Source organism: Haliaeetus leucocephalus, unplaced genomic scaffold, assembly GCF_000737465.1.
Source record: "Haliaeetus leucocephalus isolate CR32 unplaced genomic scaffold, Haliaeetus_leucocephalus-4.0 Scaffold450, whole genome shotgun sequence".
NCBI lineage: Eukaryota > Metazoa > Chordata > Aves > Accipitriformes > Accipitridae > Haliaeetus > Haliaeetus leucocephalus.
In genome coordinates this window covers 2,383,454-2,400,292 of record NW_010972886.1, presented here as the reverse complement: position 1 = coordinate 2,400,292, position 16,839 = coordinate 2,383,454, and the positions used below count along the sequence as shown (strand labels likewise).

Below are 16,839 nucleotides of genomic sequence, written 5' to 3'. Positions count from 1 at the left end.
CATGGTTGTAGGTTGTCGTTTCATACAAATAGTGTTTTCAGGAGTACTGAGAGCTTACAGGTGGCTTATGGGTCTGACAGGGCTGCAAGTCCTCAGCTACCTAGAAAGCAGGTCTTTTATGAATTAAACAGGGCTTGGAGTTGTAATGAGTTCCAGCCAGCTTGGCCCCAGATTTGTCCACATAACTCTAGGCCAGGGAGAGAATGATGATTACAGCCTGATCCTGCAAGGTGCTGAGCACTCCAGTCCCCATCCAACAACTCACTCAGCCAGGACAGATTTACTGGAGGGTTAAAAGGGTTGTCACTCTCATTAACACCATTTGGTGCAATATATGCTCAGTTAAGTACGAAGGCTTTGCCTCTGCCTCTTCCCACCTCACCTTTCCAGTTAGCATTGCAGATGTATCCTGCCCTTTGCTTTGTACCTGGCAATCATCCCAATGAATGCTGGTGCTCCTTGTGTATTTCAAATTTAGCATGTTGCTTTGCTGGACTGTGACTGGAGTGTTCAGTTTGCCTTGCAGCACTGCATTCTAGATGGACTACTTTTCTATTCCCTACTCTAGCACATTTAGTAGAGTAATTTCTACTGATGATTCATTAACTATTCTAGCAATCTGTTGCTGCTGAAATGCTAGGGTTAGTTTCTGATTTTTTTTTTCCCAGGCAAAATCTGTGTAAAATGTGAGAGCTCACATGGTGTTTTTGTTAGGTATGATGCACTCACCAGGATTTGAGGGAAACCTAAATTTCAGCTTCCAGACTCTGATGAATGCAGACAGTCTCTACATGGTCTCACATTACACTCTGCTGCTCAACCTAAAATTGGCCAACTCGGATTACTACAGGAAGAAGCCTACCCCAGCCCCTGTGTTGCTGGTGAGTTGGGGAATATGGGAAAACTGTTAAAAAAAGAAAATTTGTTTCGCTACCTTTCACATAAAACAGCCCACACGTAAAGCCTTCAGGCTGCTTGCTAAGTAGAGAAATAATAATTGCAAATTAAGTGTTCTCCAAGCTGCTTATGAATCTTGCATGATAAATGTCATGCATCTGAATTACACAGCTTCTCTGTAATTTGGGGGGGAATGAATGCTGCTTACTGATTATCATTAAAGTAGCAGTCATTCTGATGGATACTCTATCTTCAGAAGAGATCTTCATTAGCATCATGTGATAACAGCAAGTATTGTTCACGCACATTATCAAGGGACATACCTTCATCTTGCAACTACTTTTGAGCATAACAACAAATTCTTGCTTAATACTTGATTTGTATTTACGCAGATGAAGACATGAGAAGATTGAGTGAAAAATAATTAGGTTTTAGTCATATGAACTGATGAGTGACATTCCTCAGGGGCTGGTATTGGGACTGGCACTGTTTAACATCTTTGTTGGCTACGTGGACAGTGGGACTGAGTGCACCCTCAGCAAGTTTGCTGACAACACCAAGCTGTGTGGTGCGGTTGACACGCTGGAGGGATGGGATGCCATCCAGAGGGACCTTGACAGGTGTGAGAGGTGGGCCTGTATGAACCTCATGAAGTTCAACAAGGCCAAGTGCAAGGTCCTGCACATGGGTCGGGGTAATCCCAAGCACAAATACAGGCTGGGTGATGAGTGGATTGAGAGCAGTCCTGAGGAGAAGGACTTGGGGGTGTTAGTGGATGAAAGACTGAATATGAGCCAGCGATGTGCGCTCGCAGCCCAGAAAGCCAACCGTATCCTGGGCTGCATCAAGAGAAGTGTGACCAGCAGGTTGAGGGAGGTGATTCTGTCCCTCTACTCCATTCTCGTGAGACCCCACCTGGAGCACTGCATTCAGCTCTGGAGCCCCCAAAATAAGAAGGACATGGACCTCTTGGAGCAAGTCCAGAGGAGGGCCATGAAGATGATCAGAGGGCTGGAGCACATCTCCTGTGAAGAGTTGGGGTTGTTCAGCCTGGAGAAGAGAAGGCTCTGGGGACACCTTACAGCAGCCTTCCAGTACCTAACGGGGGCCTACAAGAAAGCTGGAGAGGGACTTTTTACAAGGGCATGTAGTGATGGGACAAGGGATAATGGCTTTAAACTGCAGGAGGGAAGATTTAGATTAAATGTAAGGAAGCTCTTTACTGTGAGGATGGTGAGGCACTGGAAGAGGTTGCCCAGAGAAGTTGTGGATGCCCCATCCCTGGCAGTGTTCAAGGCCAGGTTGGATGGGGCTTTGAGCAACCTGATCTAGTGGAAGGTGGCCCTGCCCATGGCAGGGGGGTTGGAACTGGATGATCTTTAAGGTCCCTTCCAACCCAAACCATTCTATGATTCTATGATTTTTGTGGCACCTGGGATTCCTTAGATTCATGGGCTTTTTAAAAATTGTTTTGAAGGCTGCAAGAGTTATAAAATATGAATCTATGTTTTTTCGACTAAGATGCCCAAGAGAAGTTGTTTCAGAGTTTTCCTAAAAATAAAAAAATCAGGGATATATGGAACCAAAAAATGAAAAAAACAAAAAAATTCTGTCAAAATATACCATTATTGCTGAGCTTCCCATGTAAGAGAATTTATATTCCAGAAGATGTCAGAAACAAGTGGGTTTTAACATCGTTGTCAGTTCTGGTATGTTCTTCAGCACCTGTGAGAGCAAATCTGTGAACCTTCTCTAGGGGGAGCACTGTGCACAACAGGCCTGAGCATGACCTAAGTATTGTTGAAAATAGTTCAGATATCTAAGTGGACCCCAGTTCATCTGTGGTGACTGTTCAATGCAGAAGGGCCCCATTGCTGGACAGGCAGCATTAGGTGCCACAACTTCTTTTTGTTGGATTTGAGACCCCTACCTTGTGGAAATAGTGAGAGATCAGTATGTCCCATTGTCACTGTGCAAGAACTGTCATTATGATTTGCATCTTGCATGAACTGCAATAAGAGAAGGGAAAGCTCCTTATTCATGCCATTCTCTGCTATAGAGAGACACTGCGATCCTCTGTTAATTCTTATTTTTGCATAACTTCATTTCTACTGCTGCATTCCCTTATGCTTAGGAGTAGATTTAGGGGCTGAAACTCATGCTGTAGGGCTTACTTTTGTCTTACATCTGGCTTTTATGGTTCTCTGCAGAAGGAGTTCATGAAGCAGGTCCAGTCCAGCGGGGTGTTGATGGTATTTTCACAGGCCTGGGTTGAAGAACTGTACCACCAAGTACTAGAAAGGAACATGCTGGGGGAAGCTGGATACTGGGGAAGCCCTGAAGAGCACAGCCTTCCACTTATCACCATGCTGACTGGTCAGTACTACGTTACAGTGGCAAGGCTAACTTCCAAACACATGTCTAAAACAAGCTACAATAACGCGCTGCTTCATTGCATTACATACAGAACAGCATGTCATCATGCAACACATGGTGTTTCACAAAATAACCAGTAGAGAAGGAATCAGACTTAACTGTGGCAGGTACTTAAGTGTTTGTTTTGGATCAGACAGAAAGCTTTTGAAGCATGGGATTAAAGACAAACTGTCCCTGGGAGACAGGGAGAGTAGGTTTGTTCATTGAACCAAAACATCTCTTAATTCTGTCAGCTTCAGTTCTGGTAGACTTGGTACCTGTTAATGATAAGTGGTAAGGCTGCTGCTTGCTTGATGTCATAGCAAAGCCATTTCAGTGTGCCTGTGGTGCAGTACAAATATAAACGGTGGCGTCTGATCCTGGAAGCTGTCCACAGATTGGACTCCCCTTGGTTCAGATTTGTGCTATGCCAGGGATATGCCAAATGGTGCTAGAGAGAAGCTGAAAATCTGGAGCATCTCTAACAAATGCTTAAAAACAATCTTTAGCTTCATTTGAGGGAAAAAAACAAATTGTATCGGCTGAAAGGCAGCAGGATGTCTATGTATTCATATAAAATGCACTGTCTGCTTGAATGTGTATACTGTATGATTACAAAGAGGTAAATTAAAACAGTGTATGCAGGGAGAACACTGGCTTCAGCTGAGCCATTAACTGGTAATCAAAGGGCACTACTCTGAAAGTTTTTTGCTGATTGTATTGAGCTCAGTGTTGCTTTTAGCTATTGAGATGGGAAGCTGAAAAAAACACTTTGGAAAAACAATAGCTGTGAAGTATGGGGAGAAGAGACAGACACACAGGGGCTGCTAGAAAGGAAATACAACCTGACATCCCTAACATTAAACTCTCTGTGAGAAGCTGGTCTTTTGTTGTGTTGGAGAAAGAGTTGTATTTCTTTTGTTGAGATTGAACCTACATAGGTCTACTAAAAATTGCATTTAGGACATAGGATCCCAGTGCAACTTCAGGACTCAGACTGAGGTCTGGGAACAGCTAGATACAGAATTTAGCAAGTTTTGAAAGGTTATATACTAAGAATTGTGGAGATTTAAGGGTATGGGAAGTTCTGAACTGTAAGAAATACCATGAAATCTTTGCTAAGAGTCCTGCTGACTGTGTAACTTTGTCAGGGAGGGGGGGGGCTGTTGAGTGGGATATTTCCCCTCTTCAAGAAAGTGTTGGTTATACTGGGCAAAGCCTAAGATGCCACGGCTCATGTTTATGGCAAGGCTTCAGAAGAGAGCAACTAAAAAGCATATCTGAAAAGTCAGGAGTGCTAGTACTTATTTGAACAAAGAGCCAGTAGGAGATGCTTTCCTTATACCATCTGTGTGTCGAATAGTAATCTGTTGTTTTTTAATGTTCTGGCAGACATTGATGGCCTGGGAAGCAGTGCAATTGGTGGCCAATTGATGGCATCTGCTTCAACTCAATCTCCTCTTTCCCAAAACCGGAAGACAGATGATTCTGTTGTTGCAGGTATTAAGACTGTATTATAAGCCCAAGTGTATTTACCAGCAGTGGGTTGTTATGTACAATAAGACTATTCAGATAAATTGTGTTTTAGAACAACAATTTAAGGGTTGAGAGAAGTATGTCAGTACATCCTACACATGAATTGGTAGTCCAGCATACAGAGGACAAATATGACTTGGTCTTTTACTACTGATGATAAAGCTACTGTTGTGTCATTTTCTAGTAGTAGTAGTAATGCATTTCTCACTCCAGGAGTTGCTTTTGCCCGATACCTTTTAATCGGCTGTTGGAAGAACTTGATTGACACTTTGTCCACACCACTGACTGGCCGCATGGCAGGCAGCTCCAAGGGGCTCGCCTTCATCTTGGGAGCAGAAGGAGCCAAGGAGCAGAACCAAAAGGAGAGGGACTCCATCTGCGTGAGCCTGGATGGACTGAGGAGGGCAGCCCGGCTGAGCTGTGCCCTAGGTACTGCTGCATGCAGGATGTCATGGCAGACTCATAAAATAGGATGGCAACTTTCTTTGAAGGAATTTGGGAGAAAGAAAAGCAGCATGCTATTCCAGTCTTGGATAGGAACATGGACTGTAGGACTCCCCATAGAGTCCCCATAGAGCGCACCTGCCCTACAGCATAGACCAGCTGACTTTCCTTGACACAACCTGTTGTTGAGATTGCATGGGATTGGGGAGGAGATGCTGGTTAAACAGGTAATTAATGTTGTTGCTTTACAGGAGTTGCTGCTAACTGTGCATCTGCTCTTGCCCAAATGGCTGCTGCCTCCTGTGTCCAAGAAGAGAAAGAAGAAAAAGAAATCCAAGAGCCCAGTGATACTATAGCTCAAGGTAACTATGTGATTAAATTACCTACCTTATCTCACATTGCCTGCAAACATGCAACTGGAAAGTACTTTGCTACACACAGAAGGACAAGAGGGGAATGCCACTACTGTGCACCATGCACTTGTAGGCATATGGGATGTATGTCTGGAGGCTTCAGTACATGTCCTGCTGTCCTAGATTCTTAACATTATGTCACACTAATTGTATATTACATGGGACTGAAATCAGTGGAACAGAAAAGGCAATAGCATTATTGAAATGTGCACCTTTTAAGCCTTGTGATACTAGTACAACCAGAGGGCATCAGAGAAAAATTTTTTTGTTTTAAGGTGTTGGGTGGTAATATAAGCTGAGTGTGCGTCCCTCTCCCTGTCTTGTGTATACATCCTTGGTTGTCTTTTGTCATCATCAGATATTTAAAACTGTTTCTGAATCATGTTAAATGAAGTGGGAATAAAAATATATATTTATAACATGTAAAAATTTGTGCAGTTCTATACATATACCACTACTTCAAACCCAGTGGAAGTCAGTAAAGTCAATTGTTGTCTCCAATGTCTGATGACATCTGATTTCTAATGGCAAGAAGCCTATAACAAAACAGAGTGTTGCACAAATGACCCTGCTTGGCACTTAAATTTGGTGTCTTGGTAGAGGAAACAAAACTGAATAGGCCTGAGCACAAACGAGCTTTTGACCACTCTGCTAGATATGACTGAAGCAAGTTGGCCAGGCCACGCCGAAGCAAAGAGGAGGCAGTAGCGGTGGCCAGAGGCCAACAGATCTGTTCTATGAAAGCTTGCAAAGCTTCAAAACTTGTTTCTATTCCAGTGCAGCATGAAAACTAAGCTTTTCAGAGATTCTCAGGAAAAAAAACGAGGTCTGAATGCTTGTAGCTCAGATCAGGATTAGTTTTGCTTTGACAAGAGTATCCGTTAACAAACTTTTGTATGGAAATAGATATGAAATCTGCAGACTCTTTTTTTTTTCCATAGCAAAGGAGATTTTGGTAAAAATAAATAAACAGCCAGCCAGCCAGCTCCAAAGAGAAACATAATATCACTGGCAACCTGCATCTGTTCTGTGGGCAACAAGATGTGAATCTGGGGGTGGAGGGTGTCAATCTGGCATTGATTTTTTTTTTTTTTTTTTTCATGTAGATAAGATCAGTCAAAAGAGATTTCAATTTTAAAACTGCCTGATGTTTATTAGGAAGAAATGGGTTTCTCTGATTTGTTTTTTGTCTAAAATCCATGTTCTTTTATAGCTTTCAGACTCCATACCCTTGCTGCCACCCTATATACAAACCAGTGTTTGTTTAAAAGCTGAAGAAGCTAATGGTTTTTTTTATTTTTTTATGCTGCAGTGAAACAGAAAGTGGAGCAGAAACTGGAGCAGATGGGGAAAGTGCAGGGAGTTTGCCTGCATACTGCTCATGTTTTGTGTATGGATGCAGTCCTTAACGTGGGCCTGGAGATGGGAAGCCACAATCAGGACTGTTGGCCTCATGTGTTCAGGTACTCACCAGTTTTCCCAAAACCCCCACAATTTATACCGTGTTGCCTGAAAATAACGGACTGAGGAAAAGGACTTTATGTGCTCTGGGAGTGTTCTGTATAAAGTGTCAGAGTGAATTAACTGCCAGTATCTGTAAGAGAAAAGACAGTGCTGTTTTCCACCACTATTCAGAGGTGAAATCAATGCTTAGAAAGTTCAAAGTTACCAGAAGACTGTGACAGACCCAGGAACTTCTCACTTCAGGCAGACCCAGGGCTTTTCAGGCACCTCCGCTAAACTATTTGCTATCTAGGCACACGGGAGGCCAAAGGATGTAAGACGACAGGTTATCTATGTGTGGAGAGTTAGAGATTGTCTGTTTACGGTTTTAGGAAAATGTCCTGTGCATCATCTCTGGTTCAGATGTATAAATTGGTGCCTGCGAATTGGCAGTGGGTTTCAATGTAAGCTGACTGCTCACAGTGATGGGGCTGTGAGGCAGCCAAGAGCTGTACTTGCACTATCCTTCTGAGTCACCTCTGGAGTACAGACCCAAGCGTTTCTTCAGTGAGCCTGGTGATTAGGGGTGGGAGGAGTTGTTGTTTGGGTGGGGGTTTTTTTCATCTTTTTCCTTCTCCTGTTTGTTCCCAGGGTGTGTGAGTACATCAGCACACTGGAGCACACCCACTTCAGTGATGGTGCCTCCCAGCCTTCCCTTACCATCACCCAGTCACAGCAGGCACCTGGAGGGCTGCATCCAGACTCTGAGCCTGGGGAGTCTCCCCACGCACTGACCCCTGAGCAGGAGACCACCCTCAGCAGCAATCCTGTCATTCAGCCGGTTTCTATCCAGGAACTCATCAAGGAGAGCAGTAAGGGCAGAGCTTTTGACTTCCGTGGAGGCAGCCTGCTGTGTGGGAACAGCGCTGCCAAGGCTGTTCTCACGCTCTCCACACAAGCTGACAGGTAAAAGCAGCGCTGTCAGGAACCAGAATCCTTGTTCTCAAAACAGGACCAAAATTGACCTTTTTGTGGTTCAGTGGGGCCCTATCTTTGTCTATTGCAGCCACTTGCTTCAGTTGAGTTTCATAAGAGAGCTGCATGTGCATCACAACCAGCACTTCCTAAACAACCTGGTTTTCTGCATCTCTGCAGTACCTGCCTTGCAGGTTCTGGGCTGAGTATGTCTGCGCAACAGCGAATATGCCAAGTAAATCAAGTGCATCCTGAGAGTGGTGGATTTATTGCTTGCGTGTAAATTAATCTGTTGTGTTCATTAAAGCAGACAAAATAAAGGGGTGTCTTGTCCTGACAGGAAGGGATTGAGTGACAGGACCAGTGTCAGTTAGAAAGCAGCTGCTTGTGCCAGGACTGTGTGGACAGCTTGTCAGCCTGCCCCAGCATGTCCAGAGGAGGAAGGGCCACCAAGCGTGGTCACAGAACGGCTAGGTTAAATGTCCCTACAACACACTGCAGACTTACATATCACAGACTTTTTCACTATTTCTGCTACTCTTTTGGCAGCCCAGGCTAGAGTTGAAAATTTCCTGAGTTTGCATGCTTCTAATAACCTTTTTTCTCCAGCTGACATTTTACATTCTTGATCTCTGCCCGTAGGAGGGTGTTATTTATAAATTCAGAGAAAAAAATAATGCATACCGACACTGCTTCTAGGAGTTTGACTCTGTGCATGGGAAGTACCTTTTATTTAGGAAGCTCACAATACAACTTGGTTCCAAGGATTAGAGAATAGAGGTACTGTAATTTTAACAATGCAAGTCGGATTTCTGCACTTGTACTTCAGTGTGGATGTTATTAGGACTCAATCCCTGGTTTCCTAGGACTATAGAAAGTTTTTCATGAAAAGCAATGTCAGAAAATCAAATTTGTGTCAACTTGTGGCTGCACCATGTGAAATTTCACTGTAATCTCTGTGGAACCCACCTCCTATGTAAGCATGTTTACTGGCTTAAGGGTACAGATTTTAACTGTTAAACCTTAAGAGCTCATTGCAGCTGAAAATCACAACTCTTGTTTATATTCCAAAATAGCAATTCAGGTACAGCAAGGTCTGAGGTCTATTTTAGGTCTAAGACTTAAATTAATTTGTTCTTCATGTAAGGGACTGTAACTTCAAATGGAGCAAACTGGTGTAACTCTAAAGTCAGTGAAGCTATGATGGTCTGTATTGTGAGGACTGGGCATATTCTCACTGTTTTTTTGATTGCTGGTTCATGAACTGCTTATAGGATTAAGATACAGTAATGGGGAAGCATCGATTCCTTGAAGAAGTGACTTTTTGTTTTAGTACTGGAGTTGAATCTTGGAACGGTTCTGGCTGGTCCTACAGCACCCTACTTTCCACCCTTTAATTAATAAAGCTTCTGGATCAAAGTCTTTCTGTATAAATGAAAAAACCCTCAATAACCCAGTGTGTCACCAAAGGCAACACATAGCAGCCATGTACAGATAAGCGTTTTCCTCTTACATACACATTTAAGTCTGTATCTCATGAATTTCTCAATTAGATTCTGTTCTTTTACTCACAGACTCTTTGAAGATGCTGCTGACAAGTTAAACTTGATGGCATTGGCAGGCTTCCTTTACCAGCTCAAGAAGGCTTCTCAGGCCCAGCTTTTCCATTCAGTCACAGATACGGTTGATTACTCCCTAGCAATGCCAGGTAAATTGCCTGAAGATCCCTTACAGAGTTCTGTGTTTCATATACAACCGTACTGCTTACAGGACTTGCTTTGTATTCTTACAGTTTTAATTTTTCCGATTGAAATTTCAAGGTATAAATAAAACACAGTATTTAGTCTAAGATCTTTCTGTAGGAGCAATTCAAAGTCTTTAGAAAAGGTTGAGTGCTTTTTTTGGAGAGGGACCACATCCACACCTGCTATGAAACACATCAGAGGACGTTCATTTGGTTCTTGGACTTTGGGGGTGTTAATTATCCACAGATATTTAATCACAGCTCCATTTTGGATCCTGATCCAGTAAGGAAACTTGGGTGAACATAGACCTAAGACAGTGTATTTAGGTTAGACATTTGACAGTGGGATAACCTTAGAAGTGTTCAGAAAATGGGTGATGGCAAACAAAGCATACAACCAGAGAATGTTAAACAAAGCAGTGGGATTTGTCCTGCTTGCTCTTCCCCAGAAGAGTTCAGCATATACCTTACACTACAAAGCCTGTAAATTGTCTCAAATAGAGCATAAGTATTGGTCCCACAGGAAGATATTTCACTTAAAGTTGTACTGTGTCTTTAGAAGTTACATTAGTCATACAGGTTTAGTTCTGTCCTGTAGCAGATGTGGATTTTATCTGGTATATGTCTCCAATTTAGTCGGTTTCGCCTCTCCCTGAAGTGCTACTTGTCATTTTCTCAATGTGACACAGTTGTTCATTTTTTGCTCTTGCTTGTCTCCAGGCCTCAACATTCATCACTTTATTTTTAATAAAGTGATCCTTTTATCATCTCTGTAGTAGTCAATCAACAGTAATTAGTAATAATGAAATGAAAATTAGGATAGAGCAATTAATTGCTTTTTTTTTAGTATTAAAAGTGGTATGTCCCCGATTACATCTTTCGTTAGAGATAAAAGCAGCAGCATATTTTAAATGAGAGACTGAAGTGGCTTTCCAAATGTTGTAAGAGCAATGGAAGATTAATCCCTTTCAATAGGAAATAACAAGTATTACTGGCTGGGGAACAGAAAAGTATTTTCTTACATTCATATCCTTTGCTTGATAAAAAATACAAAAGGACAAACCAAAACTAAATAATTTGCAGTTTATATTCTTTCCTGTAGATGTCACCAAAGGTTTTTGAAACTACTATTTTGGGTCTTAATATCAGTTAACTGCTTGCTTAACTTTTCTACACTACTTCTCCAAGCCCTTGTCTTTAAAATGTTTGCAAAAAAATGATTACTTAAATCAAAATAAAGTGTGTTTAATAAGTTGTTCTTAAAACTTGGGTCCATCTCCTGTTCTTTTACCTACACAGGCATAGGCTGTGTTTTACATTGATTTTTTTTTTTCTTTTTTTTTTTTCCACCATCCTCCCTGCCCACCCCCCCCAACTTAATACTAATAATTTCTAACCTGATTTAAATTCCAATTTAGACATCTAGAGATGGAGGAGCTGCTGTGTTGCTTAGCTTCCATTTATTTTCTTATACTTTCTTGTAGGTGAAGTAAAATCTACCCAGGACAGGAGAAGTGCACTTCACTTGTTCCGACTTGGTGATGCCATGCTCAGAATTGTAAGGAGTAAATCTCGCCCATTGCTCCACCTTATGCGCTGCTGGAGCCTGGTGGCACCTCACCTTGTAGAGGTAGGAGTGGGAGAGAAAATGGGAATGTGTGCAAGAGATGGCAAAGCTGAAAAAGCTGGGGAAAGCTTGATAGCTCTTAACATGTATAGCAACCCTCAACATTGTCAAATATGGTTACAATCCTGTTGAGGTACTGTATATACTGTGTCATATATTGTGGTATTGCCACTGAGGAGTGCACTTTTAAATAACTGAAATGGGCAGGTCCAGAGACAGTGTGTTGGATTTTTGCACTACAATACTTCCTGTGTGGCTGTGGTGAAAAAACTGAAACCACCCTAAGAGGTTACAAGTAACTCCTCTGTCTACCTGTTTTCCCAGTCAAGGTCTGCATCCTTGCAAGTCTTCCCATAAAAGGATGCAGGCTTTCTTTTCCCACAAAAGGCAGTTCAACTGGGAAGATGGTGACATTTTTCCCTTTCATCCTCCTTCCTTGTGAACCCTGGTCAGTGGCATGCCAGTAGCAGCCACATAATGGATTTCAGTCATAACGAATGACCTTTCCTCAGCCAAACTTTCAGTCTTATCTGGTGAAATGCAGGTGTCTTGACTTCTCAGAGCTTTTTGATTTGTATCACTGGTGTGAATAAATGTGCAGTACTTCCTTTCTTTCTGTTGGTGAGGTATGTGGTGTCATCTGCCCAGGTCTATAGGGAGCATGCTTCTCTGGAGTTTTAAGATGAGCTGTTCAGTAAATTGCCATAGCATTTCATTTCATTGACTCAAGATAATGTGTGGACTATCTTACAGCAGAGTTCAGACATTGGGGAGTCTCAGTGGAACCCCACTAAGTGAAGTAGAAATAGCAGAGAATAGTTTTGTTGTATGCTTTAGCAGCCTTTTATCTTGAAAACTAGTGCCTCACTTGCCTTTGGATGCCAGCCTGAGATCAATTTAAATGCTTCTCATGTTTTGAACACCCCAAGCCAGTTTAAACTCAAGTACGTCCCATGTTTTTAGAATGCAGGGCTGGTTAGTCTTTTTGGTTGACTTCAGTGCAGATGAGGGCATTACTGGGAAGGAACAACATCAGGGAAAGGACAGAATTTAGCATAACCTGCACAGTTGCTCAAAACAGAGCAACTCTTATATCCAGATTCACTGGTGTTTAATTTTTTAATAGCTCTTCCAAAAGTGATGAGAACCTTCTCACTTGAAGTTCCGTAAATAGCCAAATAAAAAGTGACATTTGGTCATGCATAGATAGATATGGTGAATATATGCAGAAACTACCTTTTTGAAGGGAAAAATGGTCACACGGTAGAAACAAAAGACAACATTTCACATGAGTTCTGTTCTATGGGGTTTATTATTTAATTTATTTATTTTTAACTCTGTGCTTTTTGAATTGTCAGCAAACCTTCATGCATCTGTGGGACTTCAAGCAGCTCAGAGTCTCAGTCATCTTTTTCCATGGCAGTACTCTCCCATTTTCCTCACAGCAGGGTCCCTAGTCACATTAATTGTGAAGCCGTTTTTAGGGTTCAGCAACATGAAGTGCTTACCTCCCTTAAAAGTGTCTCACTAAAATCAAATTTTTTGCTTGGACAAACTCTAATACTCCTCCTTTCCCTGCAGGCTGCCTGTCATAAGGAGAGACACGTGTCTCGGAAGGCTGTCTCCTTCATCCATGACATCCTCACTGAAGTGCTGACGGATTGGAATGAGCCTTCTCATTTTCACTTTAATGAGGCGCTTTTCCGCCCCTTTGAGCGTATCATGCAGCTAGAGCTGTGTGATGAGGATGTCCAAGACCAGGCAAGTCAGCCCTGAACTGGGTGTCTGTATCTGGCCTACCATGCCCAAAAGAAGAATGGTCTCCAGAGTGCACTTGGTCCACTTGAGAGTGTTTCCCAAATTCCCTTCAAATGGTGCCCCCTAATTATCTTTGAGGGATCAGGAGGGCTCTGCCGACCCAATCCAGCATTGTGGTAGACCACAGAGACAGAACACCTGGCTTTAAAGCAATTAAATAAAACTTCTATTATCTAAAAAAAAAAAAAAAAAAATTCATCTGGACTGACTTAGTGAAATCTAGAAATGTGTTTAAAGCCATCCTCATTCCTTCTGAAGGTTCATCTATGTATCAGGGGGGTTTTTTTGGTTTATTCTTTTAACCTCTCCTACACTGTCTGCAGGTGGTCACCTCTATAGGAGAGTTGGTGGAAATGTGTTCTACCCAGATCCAGTCAGGATGGAGACCCCTGTTCAGTGCCCTGGAAACAGTGCACAGCAGCAGCAAGTCAGAGGTTAAAGAGTACCTTGTAGGAGAATACTCTATGGGTAAGGACTTACTGCACTGACTGTTTTATGTGTGCTTTTGTTGCCCTGTCTTATTCCCTGGGGACACAATGACTAACTCAATATGTTTAAATGCCCTACCTGAACAGTGGTACTTAGCAGTGGCACTGCAATACTCCAGGACTGTACTGAAGTATCTGGTTTATAACTGGGGTGGGAGGGAAAGCAGAGGTATTGTTCTGACTTTTTATCCTCTAGATTCTGGCAGATGAGTAGAATGAGAGAAATGCTTCAAACCTGCTTGAATATTTTTGAGAAAAACAGTAGTGCAGGAGTACTGAGCTTGGCTGGGCCCTTGTCACCGTCCTGCTAGAGAAAGGAAGGCGTACTCTATACAACCACCACATCTCATGTGGACTGTCTTTCTTACTGTGTGAAACCTATTGCTCTTACACATCAGGGTATCTTAGTGATAATCTAGGCAAGTGCTCGTCCAGGCACTTAATCACAAGGCTTCAAATAGCTAGCACTATTACAAACCATGTTTGCTGTAAGAATGATTTTGCGTCCCTCCCAGACATGTTTGTTTGTATGGAAACTGGGTAATATGGGAAAATCACTTTAATCTGTTCTTTTGCCCCATTAGAAGGTATTTTTAAATGTTACAAGTCACGTGTCAGGAACACGGTTTTCCTCCTACATTTCGTCTTTCAGATCTGTTATGATCAATGATAAAATGTAAGTGTATGCAGCTTTTGAAGACTGATAATCTACTTAGGAAAAGCAAGGCTATTTTGTTGCTGTATAGCCTGAATAGTTTTCTGCGTGACTGCTGTCATCTTGGCAGTTATCAAGAACTAAACCAGAAACCCCCACCAAACAGAAGTGTTAGCTACTGAGCTGTGTTCAAGAGCTCAAACCTGCTTTTACCATTTGGGAAGACATAAGCTGATATTTTTCATGAATAAGGCAAAGGAGGGAGTCTGTATTACTTCTTGTGAAGGGCTACACAAGTTGCTTCAGGAGCAAGAGAAGGTTTTACTTCTAAGATCATTTCTGTGTCTGCCCAGAATAGAAAAGATTCTACAGATTCAGTTAAATTGTTGAAAAACTGTTGAAAAATCACCTTTATGGGGGATGGGGAAGAGTTCTCATCTTGTTATTTCCACAGGGAAATGCCAGGCTCCAGTGTTTGATGTCTTTGAAGCGTTTCTAAACACAGACAGCATCCAGGTCTTTGCCAATGCCGCCACCAGTTATATTATGTGCCTTATGAAGTTTGTCAAAGGACTGGGTAAATATTTTTATTTTCCTTTTATCCTATTAAGTTATGATATGTCAAACTTGATGCTGCAGAAGAGGAGAATTCAGTTATGTAATACGTAGTAAGGTAGGGAAGAGAGAGGCAGTGAAGAAATTAAGTCCAGAATGCTTTAAAAAAAAAAAAATAAAATAAAGACCAAGGGATTATTTCAGAAACATTTTTAATGCTATCAATTCTTCAAGTTGTTATAGCAGCAAAGATGCATCTCACTGTTAAATGTCTGCTTCATTTGATCTTAATTTGCATCAGGACTTGCTTATATTCATTTAAATAATAAAAAAAAAAAAAAAAAAAAAAAAAAACCCCAAAAACCTGAATATTGCAGGAATAGCCTGGCATTGTCCAGTGACAGCATGGATTGTCTGCCACAGAACAGGGTATATTTTACATTCAGCAGCCAAAGCTACGCGGCTTCTTTTCTACCCTTGCCCACCTCAGCAGCAGTAGTTTGGCATATGCAATGCTGAAAACCTGCTGAACCTTCAATGAGATCATGAGCATTGCAACTAACAACACTCTGTCCCCATGACTAGGTTTTTTTGTTGTGTTACTGAGGGCAGCGGAGACCAGGCGTGTCAAGTCAAGGTGACACTGCGGAGTAATTGTTGTGCTTCACCAAACTGCATAACAAAGGCAAATGGTGTTGGGTCATTCTGCCCCCATGTTCATGTTTCCTGGCTTGCTTTGATCATTAGAATTTGACACTTTTCATTGAACTGTGGCAGTGATTTTTTTTTTTCCCTTACATAAATTGCAAAACCTGTAAAGAGGAGTAAAATGGGGCGCTTTTTTTTGTATGTGTATTAATTCACAAAGGTATCTAGGTCTGTAAGCAACTCTGTTTGATTTAAATGAAGCACCTAACTGCAGCAGATGTAATCTTTAATGTTACTCTTGTCTTATTAAGCTATTTCACCATTTATTTCAATGGGGGCAGAATTCAACTTGTGATGATGGACCGGAATTGTAATTATTACTACAAAAGAGAAACAAACTTGCATGTCCAGAACCAGTAGAGGGAACTCATGTTCCTTCTGGAGAACTTAAAAGCCTGTCTTGTATTTCTTTAGGTTTTTTACTTTCATGAGATAAGTTTGTCACCTTTATGGTTACATGTCAAAAAGCAAGATCTTTTTTTGTATTAAAGGTAGTAGGACTATGGGATACTACAATACTGAGCAATAGTGAATATACTACCATTTATGTGCATTTTAACATAGAACTGAGGGATTCAAACTTCACTGGTTGACTTGGCTGATCTCAATAGTAGACAAGACTTTAAAATACATTATGGAGGGAATAGTTCAGGGTATAGAAAAGCAAATAAATGTGTGAAAGGAGAATAAAGTAGGATTTAATAAAAGGATTTAATATTTATCTTGTGGTTTTTATGATAGGAATAGCTTTTAAGGCAATAAAAAGTTAATGTATATAGGCATTTAGTAAAGCTTCAGATTTGGCACTGAATGGGAAGTATCTGGCTAAATGGAAAAATGGTTATGAGCCAAGTATTCTAGGGTGGGCAGAACATTGGCTGAGAGTGGAGGAAAACAGACTGTAGAGACAGGGAAAACATTGGAGTGAATGGAGTTACTCACGGAGGAGCTATGCAACAGGATGCCTTGGAACTGATCTGCTTATTTAATACACTCAGTGAAGCTGACCTAGAAGTAGGAGTCTGCTGATGCCACAGTGTTAGTAATACCTGTGATGTTGAGACACTAGAGCCTGAGGATGACATACATTTGAAACTGTGAGACCTTGACACCTGAATTAG

The 16,839-nt window shown here is 41.7% G+C and overlaps 1 protein-coding gene across 1 annotated transcript in view; it reads left to right on the top strand.

The window, feature by feature from the left end:
* Positions 1-16,839, top strand: part of KIAA1244 (KIAA1244 ortholog) — a 90,464-nt gene that overhangs the window by 59,341 nt on the left and 14,284 nt on the right. The window contains exons 13-24 of the mRNA XM_010574635.1: positions 715-881; positions 3,108-3,273; positions 4,705-4,812; positions 5,062-5,277; positions 5,544-5,654; positions 7,018-7,168; positions 7,800-8,114; positions 9,698-9,831; positions 11,352-11,497; positions 13,076-13,255; positions 13,636-13,780; positions 14,910-15,032. Of these exons, the coding sequence (XP_010572937.1) occupies positions 715-881; positions 3,108-3,273; positions 4,705-4,812; positions 5,062-5,277; positions 5,544-5,654; positions 7,018-7,168; positions 7,800-8,114; positions 9,698-9,831; positions 11,352-11,497; positions 13,076-13,255; positions 13,636-13,780; positions 14,910-15,032 (1,962 nt within the window). The remainder of the gene's footprint in view (positions 1-714; positions 882-3,107; positions 3,274-4,704; positions 4,813-5,061; positions 5,278-5,543; positions 5,655-7,017; positions 7,169-7,799; positions 8,115-9,697; positions 9,832-11,351; positions 11,498-13,075; positions 13,256-13,635; positions 13,781-14,909; positions 15,033-16,839) is intronic.